At 34.3% G+C, this 14,564-nt stretch overlaps 3 protein-coding genes across 6 annotated transcripts in view; all 3 read right to left on the reverse strand.

The window, feature by feature from the left end:
* Positions 1-2,213: 2,213 nt before the first annotated feature.
* Positions 2,214-4,457, reverse strand: LOC140986733 (uncharacterized). Its single transcript, XM_073455063.1, has one exon. It carries the CDS (start codon positions 4,017-4,019, stop codon positions 2,400-2,402), a length of 1,620 nt encoding a protein of 539 aa, XP_073311164.1. The 5' UTR covers positions 4,020-4,457; the 3' UTR covers positions 2,214-2,399.
* Positions 4,458-5,551: 1,094 nt separating this feature from the next.
* On the reverse strand, positions 5,552-10,918 carry LOC140985817 (uncharacterized). Of its 3 annotated transcripts, none has more exons than XM_073453756.1 (13): positions 10,614-10,918; positions 10,263-10,449; positions 9,967-10,039; positions 9,605-9,743; positions 9,311-9,420; positions 8,838-8,978; positions 8,604-8,745; positions 8,379-8,522; positions 7,880-8,031; positions 7,248-7,322; positions 6,953-7,091; positions 6,325-6,594; positions 5,552-5,964 (listed from the first exon to the last, which is right to left on the reverse strand). In XM_073453756.1, the coding sequence occupies exons 1-13, from the start codon at positions 10,863-10,865 to the stop codon at positions 5,812-5,814; spliced, it is 1,977 nt and encodes a 658-aa protein (XP_073309857.1). In that variant the 5' UTR covers positions 10,866-10,918; the 3' UTR covers positions 5,552-5,811. The 3 variants fall into 3 exon arrangements, with proteins under 3 accessions (XP_073309857.1, XP_073309858.1, XP_073309859.1); XM_073453757.1 differs by having other exon boundaries at positions 10,263-10,481; positions 10,614-10,749; XM_073453758.1 differs by having other exon boundaries at positions 5,825-5,964; positions 6,325-6,416.
* A 2,090-nt stretch (positions 10,919-13,008) lies between these two features.
* LOC140985527 (pumilio homolog 12-like) overlaps positions 13,009-14,564 on the reverse strand; it is a 7,960-nt gene continuing 6,404 nt past the window's right edge. For both annotated transcript variants that reach the window (XM_073453363.1, XM_073453362.1), the window contains exons 3-5: positions 13,813-13,979; positions 13,468-13,726; positions 13,009-13,369 (exon numbers count right to left, since the gene is read on the reverse strand). In XM_073453363.1, the coding sequence (XP_073309464.1) occupies positions 13,304-13,369; positions 13,468-13,726; positions 13,813-13,979 (492 nt within the window). In that variant the 3' untranslated portion in view covers positions 13,009-13,303. The remainder of the gene's footprint in view (positions 13,370-13,467; positions 13,727-13,812; positions 13,980-14,564) is intronic.

Consider the following 14,564-nt stretch of genomic DNA (forward strand, 5'->3'; position numbering starts at 1 on the left):
CATTTTTAATATTTTGTAAGTCGCTTCAAACTAAGTAATATAAGCAAACTGAAAACATGCATTATGTGTTTAAGAATTAACAAAATATATCAAGAAAAAAATTAAAAATAATCATTTTTGTGGGATATATGGTTTTGTTTTATATTTTCTTTCGGTGAAGAAACAAATCACATAAAGAATCCAAACACAAAATGATCAATACAAACGACATATAACACCAAAACATGTAATGCTATGTTAAAAAACTCATCTCATTGCAAGAACACAAAATGATCAAATGAAGCATATTACTTAGTAATATTTATTTAGCAGCATATATAAAACATTGAATAAATAGCTTAAAAACAGTGTTCGAAATAACTTACATACAAACATTTCTCTCAATCATGTATCTCTATTGACACATAAAGAGTTTGAAAATATCTTTATTCTAAATGAGAGAAAGAAGTTTTATATAACCTTAATATTTATTAATAATTTATTTTTATTCAATCCGACTCATCTCCCTTCATCTGCCCATTATTACCTATCATCAATATAGTANAACTTATATGTTTATATTGAAATCACATACATACAAATATTTTCTCTCAATAACATATATTTGTTGATACATAAGTAGTCTTAAAATACCTCTATTTTAAATGGGAAGAAGATGTTTTATATGACCTTAATATTTTTTAATTATTTAATTTTTTTCAATGTCACTCATCTCCATTCGTCTTCCTATTATTACTTTAATGTTCGTAATATTAATAATTTTTTTAATGTATAACATTATGAGAGTGATTTTCTATTAATTTGATGTCATTGTATAAATTAAAGTAATTAAATTTAAATTTAAAAATAAAGTAAATTTTAAATTTAAAATAAAAGTAAAATTAAAATAATAAATAGCTTGATTGTGTTAAGTGCTCTATTAATAATTCTATTAAACTAACGTAGAAAATAACTTAAAGAACATCATGAACATTACACAAATTATAAAACCAAAAAAAGGTAAAATAGTAAGTTTACAAAGTAAAATAAAAATAATAATTAATTTGATTGAGTTAAATACACTATTAATTATCATATTAAACTAATATGAAAAATGACAATAAACAAAACGATAAAATATGAAGTTTACAAATAAAAGTCACATATTTATAATAGTAATAGAAATAAAATAAAATAGATGTTAGTAATAGTAGCAATTTTTTTAAATGTATAACATTATGATAAATTTATAAGTAAATCAAAATAATAATTAATTTGATTGAGTTAAGTACACTATTAATTATCATATTAAACTAATATGAAAAATGACAATAAACAAAACGGTAAAATAGGAAGTTTACAAATAAAAGTCACATATTTATAATAATGAAATAAAATAAAATAGATGTTAGTAATATTAGCAATTTTTTTAAATGTATAACATTATGATAAATTTATAAGTAAAATCAAAATAATAATTAATTTGATTGAGTTAAGTACACTATTAATTTTCATATTAAACAACATGAAAAATGACTTAAAGAACCCCATGAACATGACAAAATATAAAACAAATGAAAGGGTTAAAAAGAAAACTCACAAATAAAAGTTAAGTACACTATTAATTAACATATTAAACTAACATAGAAAATTACTTTAAAGAACCAAATGAAGATNCAGTTTCTTTTTTGCCATTCCAGAATATAGTTGAAAAAGTACAGAGATAGGGAAAATGAAAGAGATACATGAAAGTGAAATTGGCTGCCATGTAAAGCTTGCTTTTTATATACTAACCAGGATGAATCTCCCGAATAATGTTGTCAAACAAAGATTATTCATAAAATTTGCATATGATCCAACGACTATTAAGCAAGGGAATGACTAAACCGCACCACTCGGAACTGTAATCATATACTAGCATTCATGTGCACGTATGTGTACAATCTTTTTTGATCCCTATTGGGATTAATAGATTGTAAGAAATCCACCAATGCATCCTCCATCTCAGTAAGGATTGGAAATACACGTTTAATAAAATTAACATTTCTAAGAAAAATAGATAAAGTATAAAGATATGATTGCTCCACTACATTTCTCCAAGTAGAAAATATTGCCACTTTTTAAGTTTCAAAAGTCCTTCAAGCTGCATGGTGATGATTCTTGAATCTTAAGCTCTCTCACTCTCAGTAAATTTTTGCAAGTAAATTGTTTTTAAAAATTTAATCAGAGCTGGTAATTCGAAATGCATCATTGTTTACTATACATTGTCTATTCCAGACTAAAAGAAACTAAGAAAACAAGGACATCAATGCACAAAGCAACAAATCTGTAGAAAATATCTCCAGGTATAACTCTGTATTGAAATTTAGCCAACTAACTTGTACGAAGTCGCTTCACAGAGAAACGATTGAGCAATCTTCTCAGTTAGTGAGCACTAGCGCTTCGTGCTCATGACCCCTCTCGACCCGCCATAGATTGAGCCTACCATGGCCATTTGTTCCTTCATCAGAAGTTAAAGGAACGTTAAGATCAATGAAATTGTCAACAATTCCAAATTGTTGATTTCCTGCGGTACTCTCTTTGGTTTTGCTTTCAGCAAATGCAGCATAATGAGCCCTTTTATGGCCACCCAAAGCTTGACCCGAACCAAAGAACTTGAAGCATGTCGAACACTGGTAATCCTGAGTTCCTTGCACTAATCGAATGCCATTATATTCAACCTGATCAACTTGCTTGATACAATCTTCATTTGCAGATAACTGGCTAGCATTTGTGTCCCCTGAGGAGATGTTACTGCACAGTCTATGCCTCGCTCTGTGGCTTCCAACGGCTTGGTGAGATTTAAAGTTCTTGTCAAACATTTTTTGCCTGTTCTCATGCTTCTTCTCAGAATCCTTTGAGATTTCGAGATTACTAGCGCCATTCTGAGGAGAATTATTTTCCATTTCATGTACAGAAAGTTTTGCTTTCTTGCAAGACATGGATTTCAAGGATTCTGAATCAGTTTCTTGAATCCGGGCTTCCAGTATCAGATCCTTTTCCGATTCTGCAAATTTGATGGGCACAGAAGAACCCTCTAGCATTTTAGGTGTTTTGATAGATCCAAGACCATCAAATTCTGACTCATTTTTAGAAAATGTAGCTTCACAACCGGAAGTGCAACAATCAAGTTTCTCAGTTGTAAGACTATTTGAAGACTTATCACCATCACAAACAAAACTTCCATCAGTTCCATTAATTTCCCTACTTTTCTTGAATGATCCTGCTCCAAAATATACAGAATCATGATAAGAAGACTCGGTGACACCTATGGACAGCATCAATAAGCAGACAGCTGCATCCTGCTCCTCCTCAAACTCGGAAACTGCAGAGGACGATGCATTTAAACTGGACACCTCTGGATTTGCTTCAATCTTATACCTGACCCTTGACCGTTTTTTACGAACAGTGCATAAACTCCCCAAGTCTAATGAATTATCAGATGATTCGCCGCGAGCCCTTGATGATTTCTTGGAGTGGCTCTTCATGTGACCAAACATGGCTCTGATCGAATCAAATGCTTTCCCACACGTCTTGCACTGATGCAGGCCTTTACGCTTCGTTGAATGGAATCTCATGTGACCTGACAGAGCTCTCAGTGATGGAAACCGTTTGTCGCACACTTTACAGGCTGCCTTTCTTGAAATGCCGCATTTCGGATTGGAAATTCCGCAAGATTTCTTAGGATTATCTCTTAATTCATAGCTTTTACTTAGACAACTCTCTCCATAATCGGTGTTACTGCGGCAATTCTTGACGTCTTCTACGCTCAGAAAGGAACTGTTTGAATGATCATTGGAGGGTTTTTTGAGTTGAAAACCACCATTTTGATCAAACCCGGATTCAGAATCCATTCCAATTGCTACTTTTGATTCTGCTGCTTTCTTTGATGCTGAAATCTGGGCTAAATGAACCCTCATGTGACCTCCAAGTGACTTCCCACTGACGCAACTTTTGCCGCATATCTTGCATACGTACCTCTGTTCTTGCAACTCCTCCATCGCTACCCAAATTTCTCGGGTCCAAGAACCAAAAAACAAAAAGAAAACGAAAAGGAAGAAAAACCCAGACTAAAAATTCGATCAACAAACTTCCATCATCCACTGCCCACTTGATTACTCTGAATTGAAAGAGAACCCCACCAATCGATCAAAAAAACAAGGTATTACTCGAGAATCCAATCAAAAAACGTCTAGCCTCCTCGAGAAGGTGTCCTCTGAACAGCAAGAAGCAAATGCTGAAGCGATTGACGAAGAACCCATCGCAGGTTCTGAGCAAAAACAAGATCTTGAAATTGAAAATGCGTTGAAAAGAGAGTTTTCCCAACTCGTTCTCTTCTGTAGCAAAATTGAAGTGAATGGGAGTCGTTGATAGAATAACTACTACTCGGTGGAATCCCGGTGATACCTAACCATCGAGTAAAGAAAGACTTGCATGCATTAAAAGATTAGACCTCCCCATGGCTTTTTTAAATGGTAAACCGAAATGGGAAAAGTGAGAGGCCAAAAATCGATCTTGAGATATTATAACATGTAATAACAAAAAATAATAAGCAATATAAAATACTTTATAGTGTAATTTATTTTTAGAGTTTGTTTAACATTCGAAAATAAATGGAAAAAAAATGGAAGATTGATTGGTGGAGAGTGAAAGGAATTTGTTCTCTTTGTTTTTGGGGGTCTTGCGTCACGTTGACTAAATGAATGGAAATTACTAATCAACTCTATTTAAAGGTATTGATTTATCTACAATTACACACCCTTTAACATGGGCTATATTCACAACATATTGAAGATTTCTTTCTTTAAAAATGATGAATGCTCGTTCGATGAAGTACAATTTAACTAGAAAATGCAATAATTTGTAATATATGTTAAAGTTTGATGTCTTTTTCTACTCTACAATCTCTACTATTTACTCAGCTGAACAAATCCACTTGTTGTCCATATTGTGTAATTTGTAACTATCTTTATATTTTTGTTGATTGACAAAATATAATAAGACTAACAAGTACACCAAATCGAGTTTGTAATATAAGTTGAAGTTTCATGTCTTTGTTACTTTCTGGTGTCGTTTACACGAACGAATAAACAAACTTTTGATCTTTGCACCAAGTATAATTACTAAATAGTAGCATGCCTCGTACATATTTTCTTGACATGAATGTTTGTTTCGACCAAATAAAATAGGACTGGCAAATGTACTAAGGTGAGTTTGTAGTACGTGTTAAAGTTTCATGTCCTTATGACCGAACACACTTTGCTTGCACAGATCACAATTATATACAAAATCAGTTTTTATTTGAGAAATAGTTTAGACATTTTTGCTCAAACTGAACTCGTCTAATTGCTCAATGTTAAAAAAGAGAGCAATCACAACTATTCCACTGATTCGATATAGACAAAAAAAATGACCAAAATAATTTAAAATATTTCAAATGTTGAGACGATCTATTCAATCCTCAACACATTAACTTACAAGTTCGCTTCCATGAAATCCAAGCACAAAAGGACGGTATTATTTTCTATTAGAAAGCATTTGCTATCGCTTAATTATAATCATTAGCATCAAAATTTCGGTAAAACCACAACCCCCTTGTGGAATCAAGAAATGCCCTTCAACTCTGAGTTATAAGATAACAGGATGCCATTGCATTATTCATGACAAATGGAAATGAAAAGAATAAATTTCGAAAAATTTACGCATTTTTTTAGACCGACTACTCTTTCTCTGTCCATTACATACCTGGATTTAAAACTTAACATCAGGACTACCTCGTAAGACAAGCATCTTTCATTCACATTTCATTGCAGAAGTGACTTCCCAATCCACCTTGTCAGAGTCTAGCTCAGCCAATCCACCGTGGCCCTGCTGCCTTCCACAATTCACGATTGTTACAATAAACTTTTCCTTCCCAAGTGCAGAAGGATACATAATTTGTTCTTCCTGAAGGATAGCAATACCGGGGAAAACAAAAGATTTCTTAGTAAGAGCACCCATCTGGGAAGTTTTGCCAAACGGCATACCCATAACATGCTATGCACGTTACTTGATTCAGCATCAAAGCAAAATAACAAAATAAACACTGAAAAAACCCTTTTTCGATTATACAGCCTCAAAAGAAATTGAAAAGAAAAGCTAGTTTAAATCGAATGTCAACTCTATTCTTTGGTTTTCCATGATAGTACTTGAAATTCATATAATTGCATTAAAAAAACATGTTAAGCTATGTTTTCTTGTCCTCCATTACACCTCTTATTGAATTTATAAGAAGGGTGAAAATGCGTAACATTTATTTGATCTTACATCAGGAAGTTCATAGAACTCATCTGGAGTTATCTGCAGCAACTCAGCAGCAGTCCTACCAATACACCAAGCAAATAACCTTGTGGTATCATCTGCAAGGGTAATTTTTAAATGGAAGGTTCGTTGTACTTCAGCATTGCGAATATGGCAGCAGAATTTGCATTCAAGATCTCCACTCGATGTTAAGTCAACAAGATGACCGCAAGGGACGTGCATAAATCTTGTGTTTATGTGACAATGCTCAATTTGATCTATCCATACTCGACATACCTGAATGGTAATTGGGAAAAAAATGATCTGAGATCAACTTAAACGCCAAGACCAGGGACCAAATCAATGTTATGCTTTAAAACAAGTGGATAAGACCTAAGCAAAGTATCACCGGCATAGTTTAAGTCTTCCAAAAATAACCAAGAAACCTAATCTAGCACCACCAAAACCAAACTTTATTGAGCAAACTTGTTTATCAGCCTTATGCTTCCTGGGAAAAATATCGTCATAAGAAACCATCTGTAACCAAAAGTAACTGCTGCGGTCGAAATGAAATTTTCCTAGTGAAGAATAAAACAGCAACTTTTCAATGTACACTGAGATTGATTACTGCTAAATACAAATGAAGGTCACAAACCTGTGCACCACTCGTGTGGAGAGATAAATCAGAAAGACGCGATAATTTGTGGAGACAAGATGAATTAAGAAAAGCTAGCAAGCAACTTGTATCGATGACTGAGGCTTCAGTGTCATTCTCATGCCATACCAACTCAAGCCTGATCAAAAAATAGTCATGGCACAAATTTTGATGAATATAAACTTTTGAAATGGAATAAACCAAAAGAAAAAACAACGAAATACAGAAAATGAAAAAAAATATTTAAATATTACCAGTACTTTCATGACTCAAAATGCAGTCAGCACACAGTTACCTTTTCCGACGAGTCATTGAAGAGCTTAAACCAGATATGTAGACTGCATGACCAACCCCTAATCTCCCCAGTGACCTAAGGACAATTATGGGGAAAAAAGGTCATTCATCTCTTTTGGCAACTTCAGCGAGTGTACGATCAGACATCTTATGGTAGATGCACGCAGTTTAAAGTTTCAAGTACTAATTCCCTTCCTTATATCAACTACACCACAAATCTCATCATCCGTCTCAAAGTGCGTTTCTTTTCAAACACCACGCTACCACTAAATGCTGAACAAATTTGTAACTATGTTAATGACTAATTTTAGTGTTTCTTGTTCCTCCAGTCCTCCTAATGTTCAGAAGCACGAGAATTCTTTTGCTCCTAAAGGATACTAATCTTGTTTTTAAAACCAGAGTGGCATTTGTGTCACTTTAAGAGAAAAAATCTTGCAATTCTGCAAAATACTTTATGGATGCATTCATATACATGGACTTCATGTTTCAGATAAGACTATATACCATATAGCAGAACGTTAAACATATCTAGTAAACATTCAAATTTTATTGATCCGCTATAATAGATTATAAGGGTAAGTGGGTAACATCACACATATAATGCACATGCAAATTGCAAAAATTTTTACATACCAATATCTAATGAAATATAGCTTTACCCATATTGCTCCAGTTGCATCTTCAATCTTCAAAGAAAACCTGGACTCTGAATTTTTATTTATGTCTCTCACAATGCCATAGAGGCTTACGCCAGTCATCTTGTCACCTAGATCTACAACATATGACTGAAAGACTTTGAACATATAGGACGCAGATAAGAAGTTTAGAAATCCTAACAATTGAAAGTTTAGATTACAAAAAATATTGATCCATTATACCCAGAAAAAAACAATGAATTTATGGGATTGCATGTACGGTAACATTGACAAATTTATAAGCCATAGGGTCATTCTGATAATGGGAAGTCAACAATCAAACCTTTCATCATGCTATAAATGAATTAATCAAGCAACAAATCTTTACATCAGATTATCAAGTTCTAGAAAGAGAAGAATAATTGATTTTGAACTTTTACTTTATAGAGCAAAAGGCTGTATCAAGTACTTGATAGTTCAGAGAGAGTCGAGCTTACTCGAAAGGGATAATTTCTAAAGTCGATTGACCCTTGAGAATCACAAGGTAATGTCACTTGAGAAACAATAGGTCCCTGAGTCAGATTTGATGCGCTTAACAATCCTGATCCTTGATAATGGCTCTGTGTCAATGGAAGACATACCTGAAAAAATGGAGTGGATTTTTGTCATAACACTCTAAAAGAATCATAACTAAAATCATTGATTAATTAAGCATTAGTTACTTGTCCTTTATGCTGAATAAGAGGCACCAAATACAGCTGGGTTGCACTACCATATTCCAGACAAATTTCATTGCATGCATCAAGAGAACTATCGATAGGACTTGCAATAAATGGTTTGTCAATGGCAAGCATACTTCCCACACTGCATAGCAGTAATGCAATTAGATGTAAGTTCAACAAAAATAAGCGTATTAAAAATATAAAGAAAAATAAAAAATGAAGGACCAATTATACCTGAGTAGATCGGCAACTGCAGTCTGCTCTCCCCAGAGTAAGAATTTTAATCTCACGCCATCATTGTCTACAAGAGTTATTTGTTTCCTTTGCAAATTATCAGATCTCCCCTGAGTTTCCAGTGATCCTATATGTTCAATTCTGTTCAAAACCAAGAAAACGGTGACATACCATGGAAAATATACCACAGAACCGCAAAAGTTGCAAAATCGAGCTTGTTCATTCTCCTCTTACTGAATGTTAAGAACCAATATTGATCATGTTAAATAGTACTTTATAAAAAAAGATTCGGAGCTCATATATTCTACAAAACTTCTTGAAGGAAGACAAAATGGAGCAGCGAAATAGTGCCAAAGGCTCTCTTTATAACCCGGGGAAAGACCTGACAGAACCAATTAATCGAAACTGGAAGAGCCAACCAGAACAGAATCAATTCGGTTCAACAGAAACACGTGAGAGAAATGGTATAATACCTTGTATATAATGAATAATTTACTCCTTCCTTCACTGCGTCGAGAGAAATTGAAGAAAAAGAGTCAGAACAAAACTGTGCTCCAATAAGCATGGCATCATCATCTTCATCCTGCATCAGAAAATAAAAGATAGTCCCATAACAGGAATCATGTAATTGAATTAGGAAACAAAATCATTGAATTGCAATTAAAAGTAGCCAATGAGGTACTGGTTTCATTATTGCTCTATGACTAAAACATGAAATGTCAGAACTTTTGTCGCATGATGTGCAAAACATTGAGAGCCAGGGATACCTCATCTAACAACACAACAAGATATTCGGTTGGCAAAAGGCGTGTAAACCCCAAGGCAGCCCGAAGACGACATCCAGTTAAGATAATTTCACGGCCTTCCTTCATAATCCCATTTTTGGAATCAGCAATGTTTTTAAACCTGTGTGTTTTGGAGTTGGATGGACGAATATCGATAAAAGTAAATATGATTTGCCATATGTAAAATTGGAGTGCTAGAAAATCATCCAACATCATATGTAAACCAGTCTACATATTTTTTATAAGGGAAATTCCTGTAAATGAGTTAAAAGGCTCTGAGATGGGATAAATAACAGCTGATTCAACAAAAACAATGATTTCATAAATAGGATTTGTGATGAAACCTGCTGTGAAGATATAGATCTATGGTGTTGGAGCTCCAAATATCCCCCAAGGTAAGCATGATGATACTTGTCCCTGTAAAAATGTAATATTCAATTTTGAGTTAATCAAACTGAAGCAACCAAGATCTCCCAAAATGGGATTAAATTACCCAACGAGCTAAAACATCAACATTCAATAAGTCTAGATCTTTCAATGCCATCTAAACAGAAATAAAGGTGGAGATGATACATTGATTTTTTCTTTTTCTTCCATATACTATACACAAACTGAAACTGCAGAGAAAGGCTTTTCATACCGGGAAGAATAAAGGCTTCAAGTATAACAGCTTCAATTACGCTGTTCAAGGATAAGAACTTTTTCTCGTAAACTGAATCAATTGTCACGGTGTTCGGGAGCTTCGCCCTCTTATGCTTCCTCCTCAACTTGATCATACGTCCAGACTGTTTTCTAGGAGCTCCACCTCTATTCTTCTCATTCCAAGCCTGTATACATGCATTCATGCCCAATGTATAGACTATAAAGAGTGTGAGTCTCCATGCGTTTAAATTTGTAAAACACGTTATCTTCGAGAAACACTAGCATCAGCATTTGGTTGGTATTTGTTGCTCAGAAAAGACGAAATTGTAGATGACCAATACAGCAATACCTGATAAACCTCAGTCAGGAGAATCGCAGGGGTGACTCCAGTGGGATATGCGACACAAGTTTTGAGGATTCGCTTCACAATCCAGCTCCACCCTGGCACATCCGTCGGCTCTTCTTCCAATTCAGCTGAGTTTTGATTGCAAGGCAACAGAGTCGATTTGGTGTAATCGATAAATTTGAGGAACGGGTCCTCTTCCTCTTCTGAGCGTTGGATTTCCACTGGTGCTAGAACCTGATCAGTAGAAGAGTCCATAAGGAAAGGAATTTCGGAGCCCTAGTTGATAGGACTGAATTGGGGTTTGTTGAGGCGCGCGAGATCTTTTTTATATATATTTTATTCTTTACGCGGTAAAATTTTTTTGAATGCTAAAATATGACATGGATCATTTAAGTTCTCAAAATGGGCCAATGTCCGGATAAACAAATCTGGGCCTAGGCCTTTTCTTGTGAGCAAGACTGCAATAGGCAATGGCATCTTTTATTTTTTGTTGGAGGATTTTTCTATTTTCTCGAACAAAATACACTAATGTAACTTTTCGTAGCTATAATATTTCCCTATTTTATAATAAGAATCAAACTAATTATAAAATTTAGCTATAATATTTCCCTATTTTATAATAAGAATCAAACAAATTATAAAAGTTTTGATTAAATTCTAAAATAACTTAAAATTTTAAAATAAGGGAATTGAAAACCAACACGTAACGAGAATTTATAGGTCTGAATCGAATTTAAAAAATTGAAACCTCGAACCACATGTTGCATTCAATTTTTTTATTTTTTTCAAAATTAAACTAGTAGAATATATAATCAATTATAAGTGGCAAAATCATATATAATGTTTACATGTTTATAATGTAATAAGATTTCGAAAGATAAATAATCATTTAAATACTACTTGCATTTTTTTTTGATATTCCTAATTTAGGAGGTGGGAGGGCTTGAACTCGAGCCGCTGACACGGGAGTTTTCGGATGAGACCAGTGGAGCTAAGTTCCAGTCTCACTTGCATTTTGTTTTGACTTGTTGATAATAATAAAAAGTCCAATAACAAGAACTTCCTACTACTGTTTTAACTAAAATTACTTGAAGTTGTAAGCGTGTATAGATCAAACCAAGTGCCATCATAAGAACTAGCATGGACAGTACTGGATCCTTTTTTTTGGATCATATAATGGATCCATTTTCATCATTAGGTAGTTAAAACCTGTAAAAAAAATATATTATATTGCATTATTTCATAATAATGGATCTATTTTTGGAGATATTGAGTCTCCCGAATTCAACAATGGCAGATAGTTACTTTAATGTGAGCAACAAATGAAGTTCCTATGGCAATATCCATAGCCATCTCTGTCGACTCCTCTTCCTTCTCGTCTACGAGCAGTTTCATGACAATAAAACAAAAAACTCAGAGTGATATGATTGTGATGCTAATATGAATTGTTTAGATGCATATGTTGGTCCAAATTCAAGTTTTGTAGCTGCAAAGAGAGAAACCAAATGGAAATTGTGAAGAATCAAATACAGCAAATGGACTCCATTCTCAGCTTTTGAAAATTTTATGAGTGCAGGAACATATCAGCTAAGTGCAGAACTATCACGGTTAGCGAACCATGAAATGGCAAAAAGAAAAGGTGTACTTCCACGTCACTTTTACACCCCTTTCTATGAGGACATGAAGCAGAATGGTGGTCAGAAGTGAACAAACAGAAGTTTTTGAAGGAATGGAATGACACAGAACAGTCAACACATAATAACTTCTCCACTCACTAAGTTCCTTATCTTCTTGTGAGAAGTGGAATTTCTGCACCTGATGAAAAGAAAATCTCCAGTGATACTGCTCCACTATAGTTCTAGGCAACGCTACCAGCAAGTCTCAGTTCACTACATCCCATATTTCCCACATCCGATGGTCCAAAAATACAGATGGTGGTATTGTCATGTTGACGACAACTATAAACATGGGGTGTAGCTACAATGGGTTTTTCCCATCTATTTGTGGTAACTTTAAGCAGCAAGGCTTTAAAAATTTCTTTTTTTCGTATGTCAGTGACACACCGAACAGACCTATATGAGCGGTGTCAAAAGAATACTTGAATTGATTGCAAGTTTCATGATAATAGAAGTGTCTTGTTGATAAAATTGGCTGCTTTCTTGATACGGTAAGAGGCCAACATAACTAAGAAAATCCATTTTGGAAAATCAACCAAAATACCATTTGCACCAACAGCCGACATATAATTGAGAATATCCCACTAACTATTAAAAACTCATAGACTGCCAAAACCTCTGCTAATCAACAGCCGACATATAATTGAGAATATACTTCGTTAACAAGCCTATAGCCAACTCAACACACACTTCATATATGGAGAAAATTAGTACACACTTGATTTCATGTATCTTGGAGTAAAAGTTCCATTAGATTATTCCTATACTCTGAAAATTTTCATTAGATTACATCTAAACTCTGGAAAAATAATCAAATAATTGAGATAGATAATCTATCTTGAGATGGGATGGAACAAAGACAGAAGAAAAACCTAAGTAACCAGGAAGTTATTCATTCAATCTTCAAACCACGCCCTAAGAACACAAAAATAAACAAACAAAGAGGTCATGTGCAAAGCGAGGATGGAGTTTCCGAGCAGAAAGGGATCCAAATTTCTCGATGATGTGATTTCTATTTCATTCCTTGTTTAGCAGTTCTGAGTGTTGGCAAATCAGATCATTCAAAGTCTTGCGAACGGTTCCCTGCAAGATTGGATAAAGTTGTATTAACTTTAAAGTTTGTTTTTTGGAGCTAGCTAGACTGTAAATAAAGAAATAAAGATGAGCACCATTATTGGCACCTTAGAGCATTTCTTAGCTGTTTGGAGAACAGAGTTGCCACAAGGATCTACTACGATACTCAATAAGTCAGGACTACTGATTATTTCATCGATTATTTGAGGGGCGAATTTTCGTTCGGATGCCTCCATCAATTTCTTTACTACATTGCTGGCATATTCGTCCTTCGACAGGATACACAAAGCCCCTGTCAGTCCAAATAGTATATCTTGTATCAGACCTGGCCTCTCAAATCCTATTACATGCTCCACTAGCCGATGCCTGAAACCAGTAAAATGTTGGATTTTATATGCAAATTTGTAACTGGGATATGAAAAGGAAACGTGTGTGCATCTATGTCTACGTACCCGAATTGTTTCTTAGACAGACTATATACATCTGACATTATTTTTGCCAGAATTCGCCGTGCGCTCTCTCGTATAGAGCCTATTGATACGAGGTCTTGAATAAGGCAAGACCCACTTTCGTTGACAATGATTTCCGAACTACCATCAGCTATCACCTTGAGTATTGGCTGCGAAATATACAAGTATTGTCATAGACATGTTAAATTCAAAAAATCTAGGAAGAAATTCAATAATAAATACTTCAGTTTCTTCTGCAGGAAATGTTGGTATGGTATTCTTTAATTTGTCTTGGGAAATCTCGGGATAGAAATGGGTGAACCAAATGGCTAGGAGAAAATAGTCGAGGCAAGAGTTTGACTCTTTTTCCTTAAAACGATATTGCCCCGCCCCGGTGCTCACGGTTGTTGGCAATTCGTTTCCCAAGATACAACGACTACGACTTTAAAATAGTAGCACTACAAATTTCAAAGCCACACGAACTTGAAATGTTTAGAACGCTATCAAGATGGTATGCAAACTTTCTAGTTTCGAATTCTAAGCGTTAAACTTAAAAATCCAATTCCAAGAGTTTATATCTTGCAAAACTTGGATTTAAGCGCAAATGCTTAAAAAACTCAAAACTAGAAGACAATTCTCAAATTTAATTCCAAAGTTCGAATTTAAGCGTATAAGCTTAGAAAATCCAAATTCAAGATTTTATATCTTGGAAATTTGAACTTTAAGCGCTAGTGCTTAAAAATTCGCATATAGAA

Source organism: Primulina huaijiensis, chromosome 10 (genome assembly GCF_012295235.1).
Source record: "Primulina huaijiensis isolate GDHJ02 chromosome 10, ASM1229523v2, whole genome shotgun sequence".
Lineage (NCBI taxonomy): Eukaryota > Viridiplantae > Streptophyta > Magnoliopsida > Lamiales > Gesneriaceae > Primulina > Primulina huaijiensis.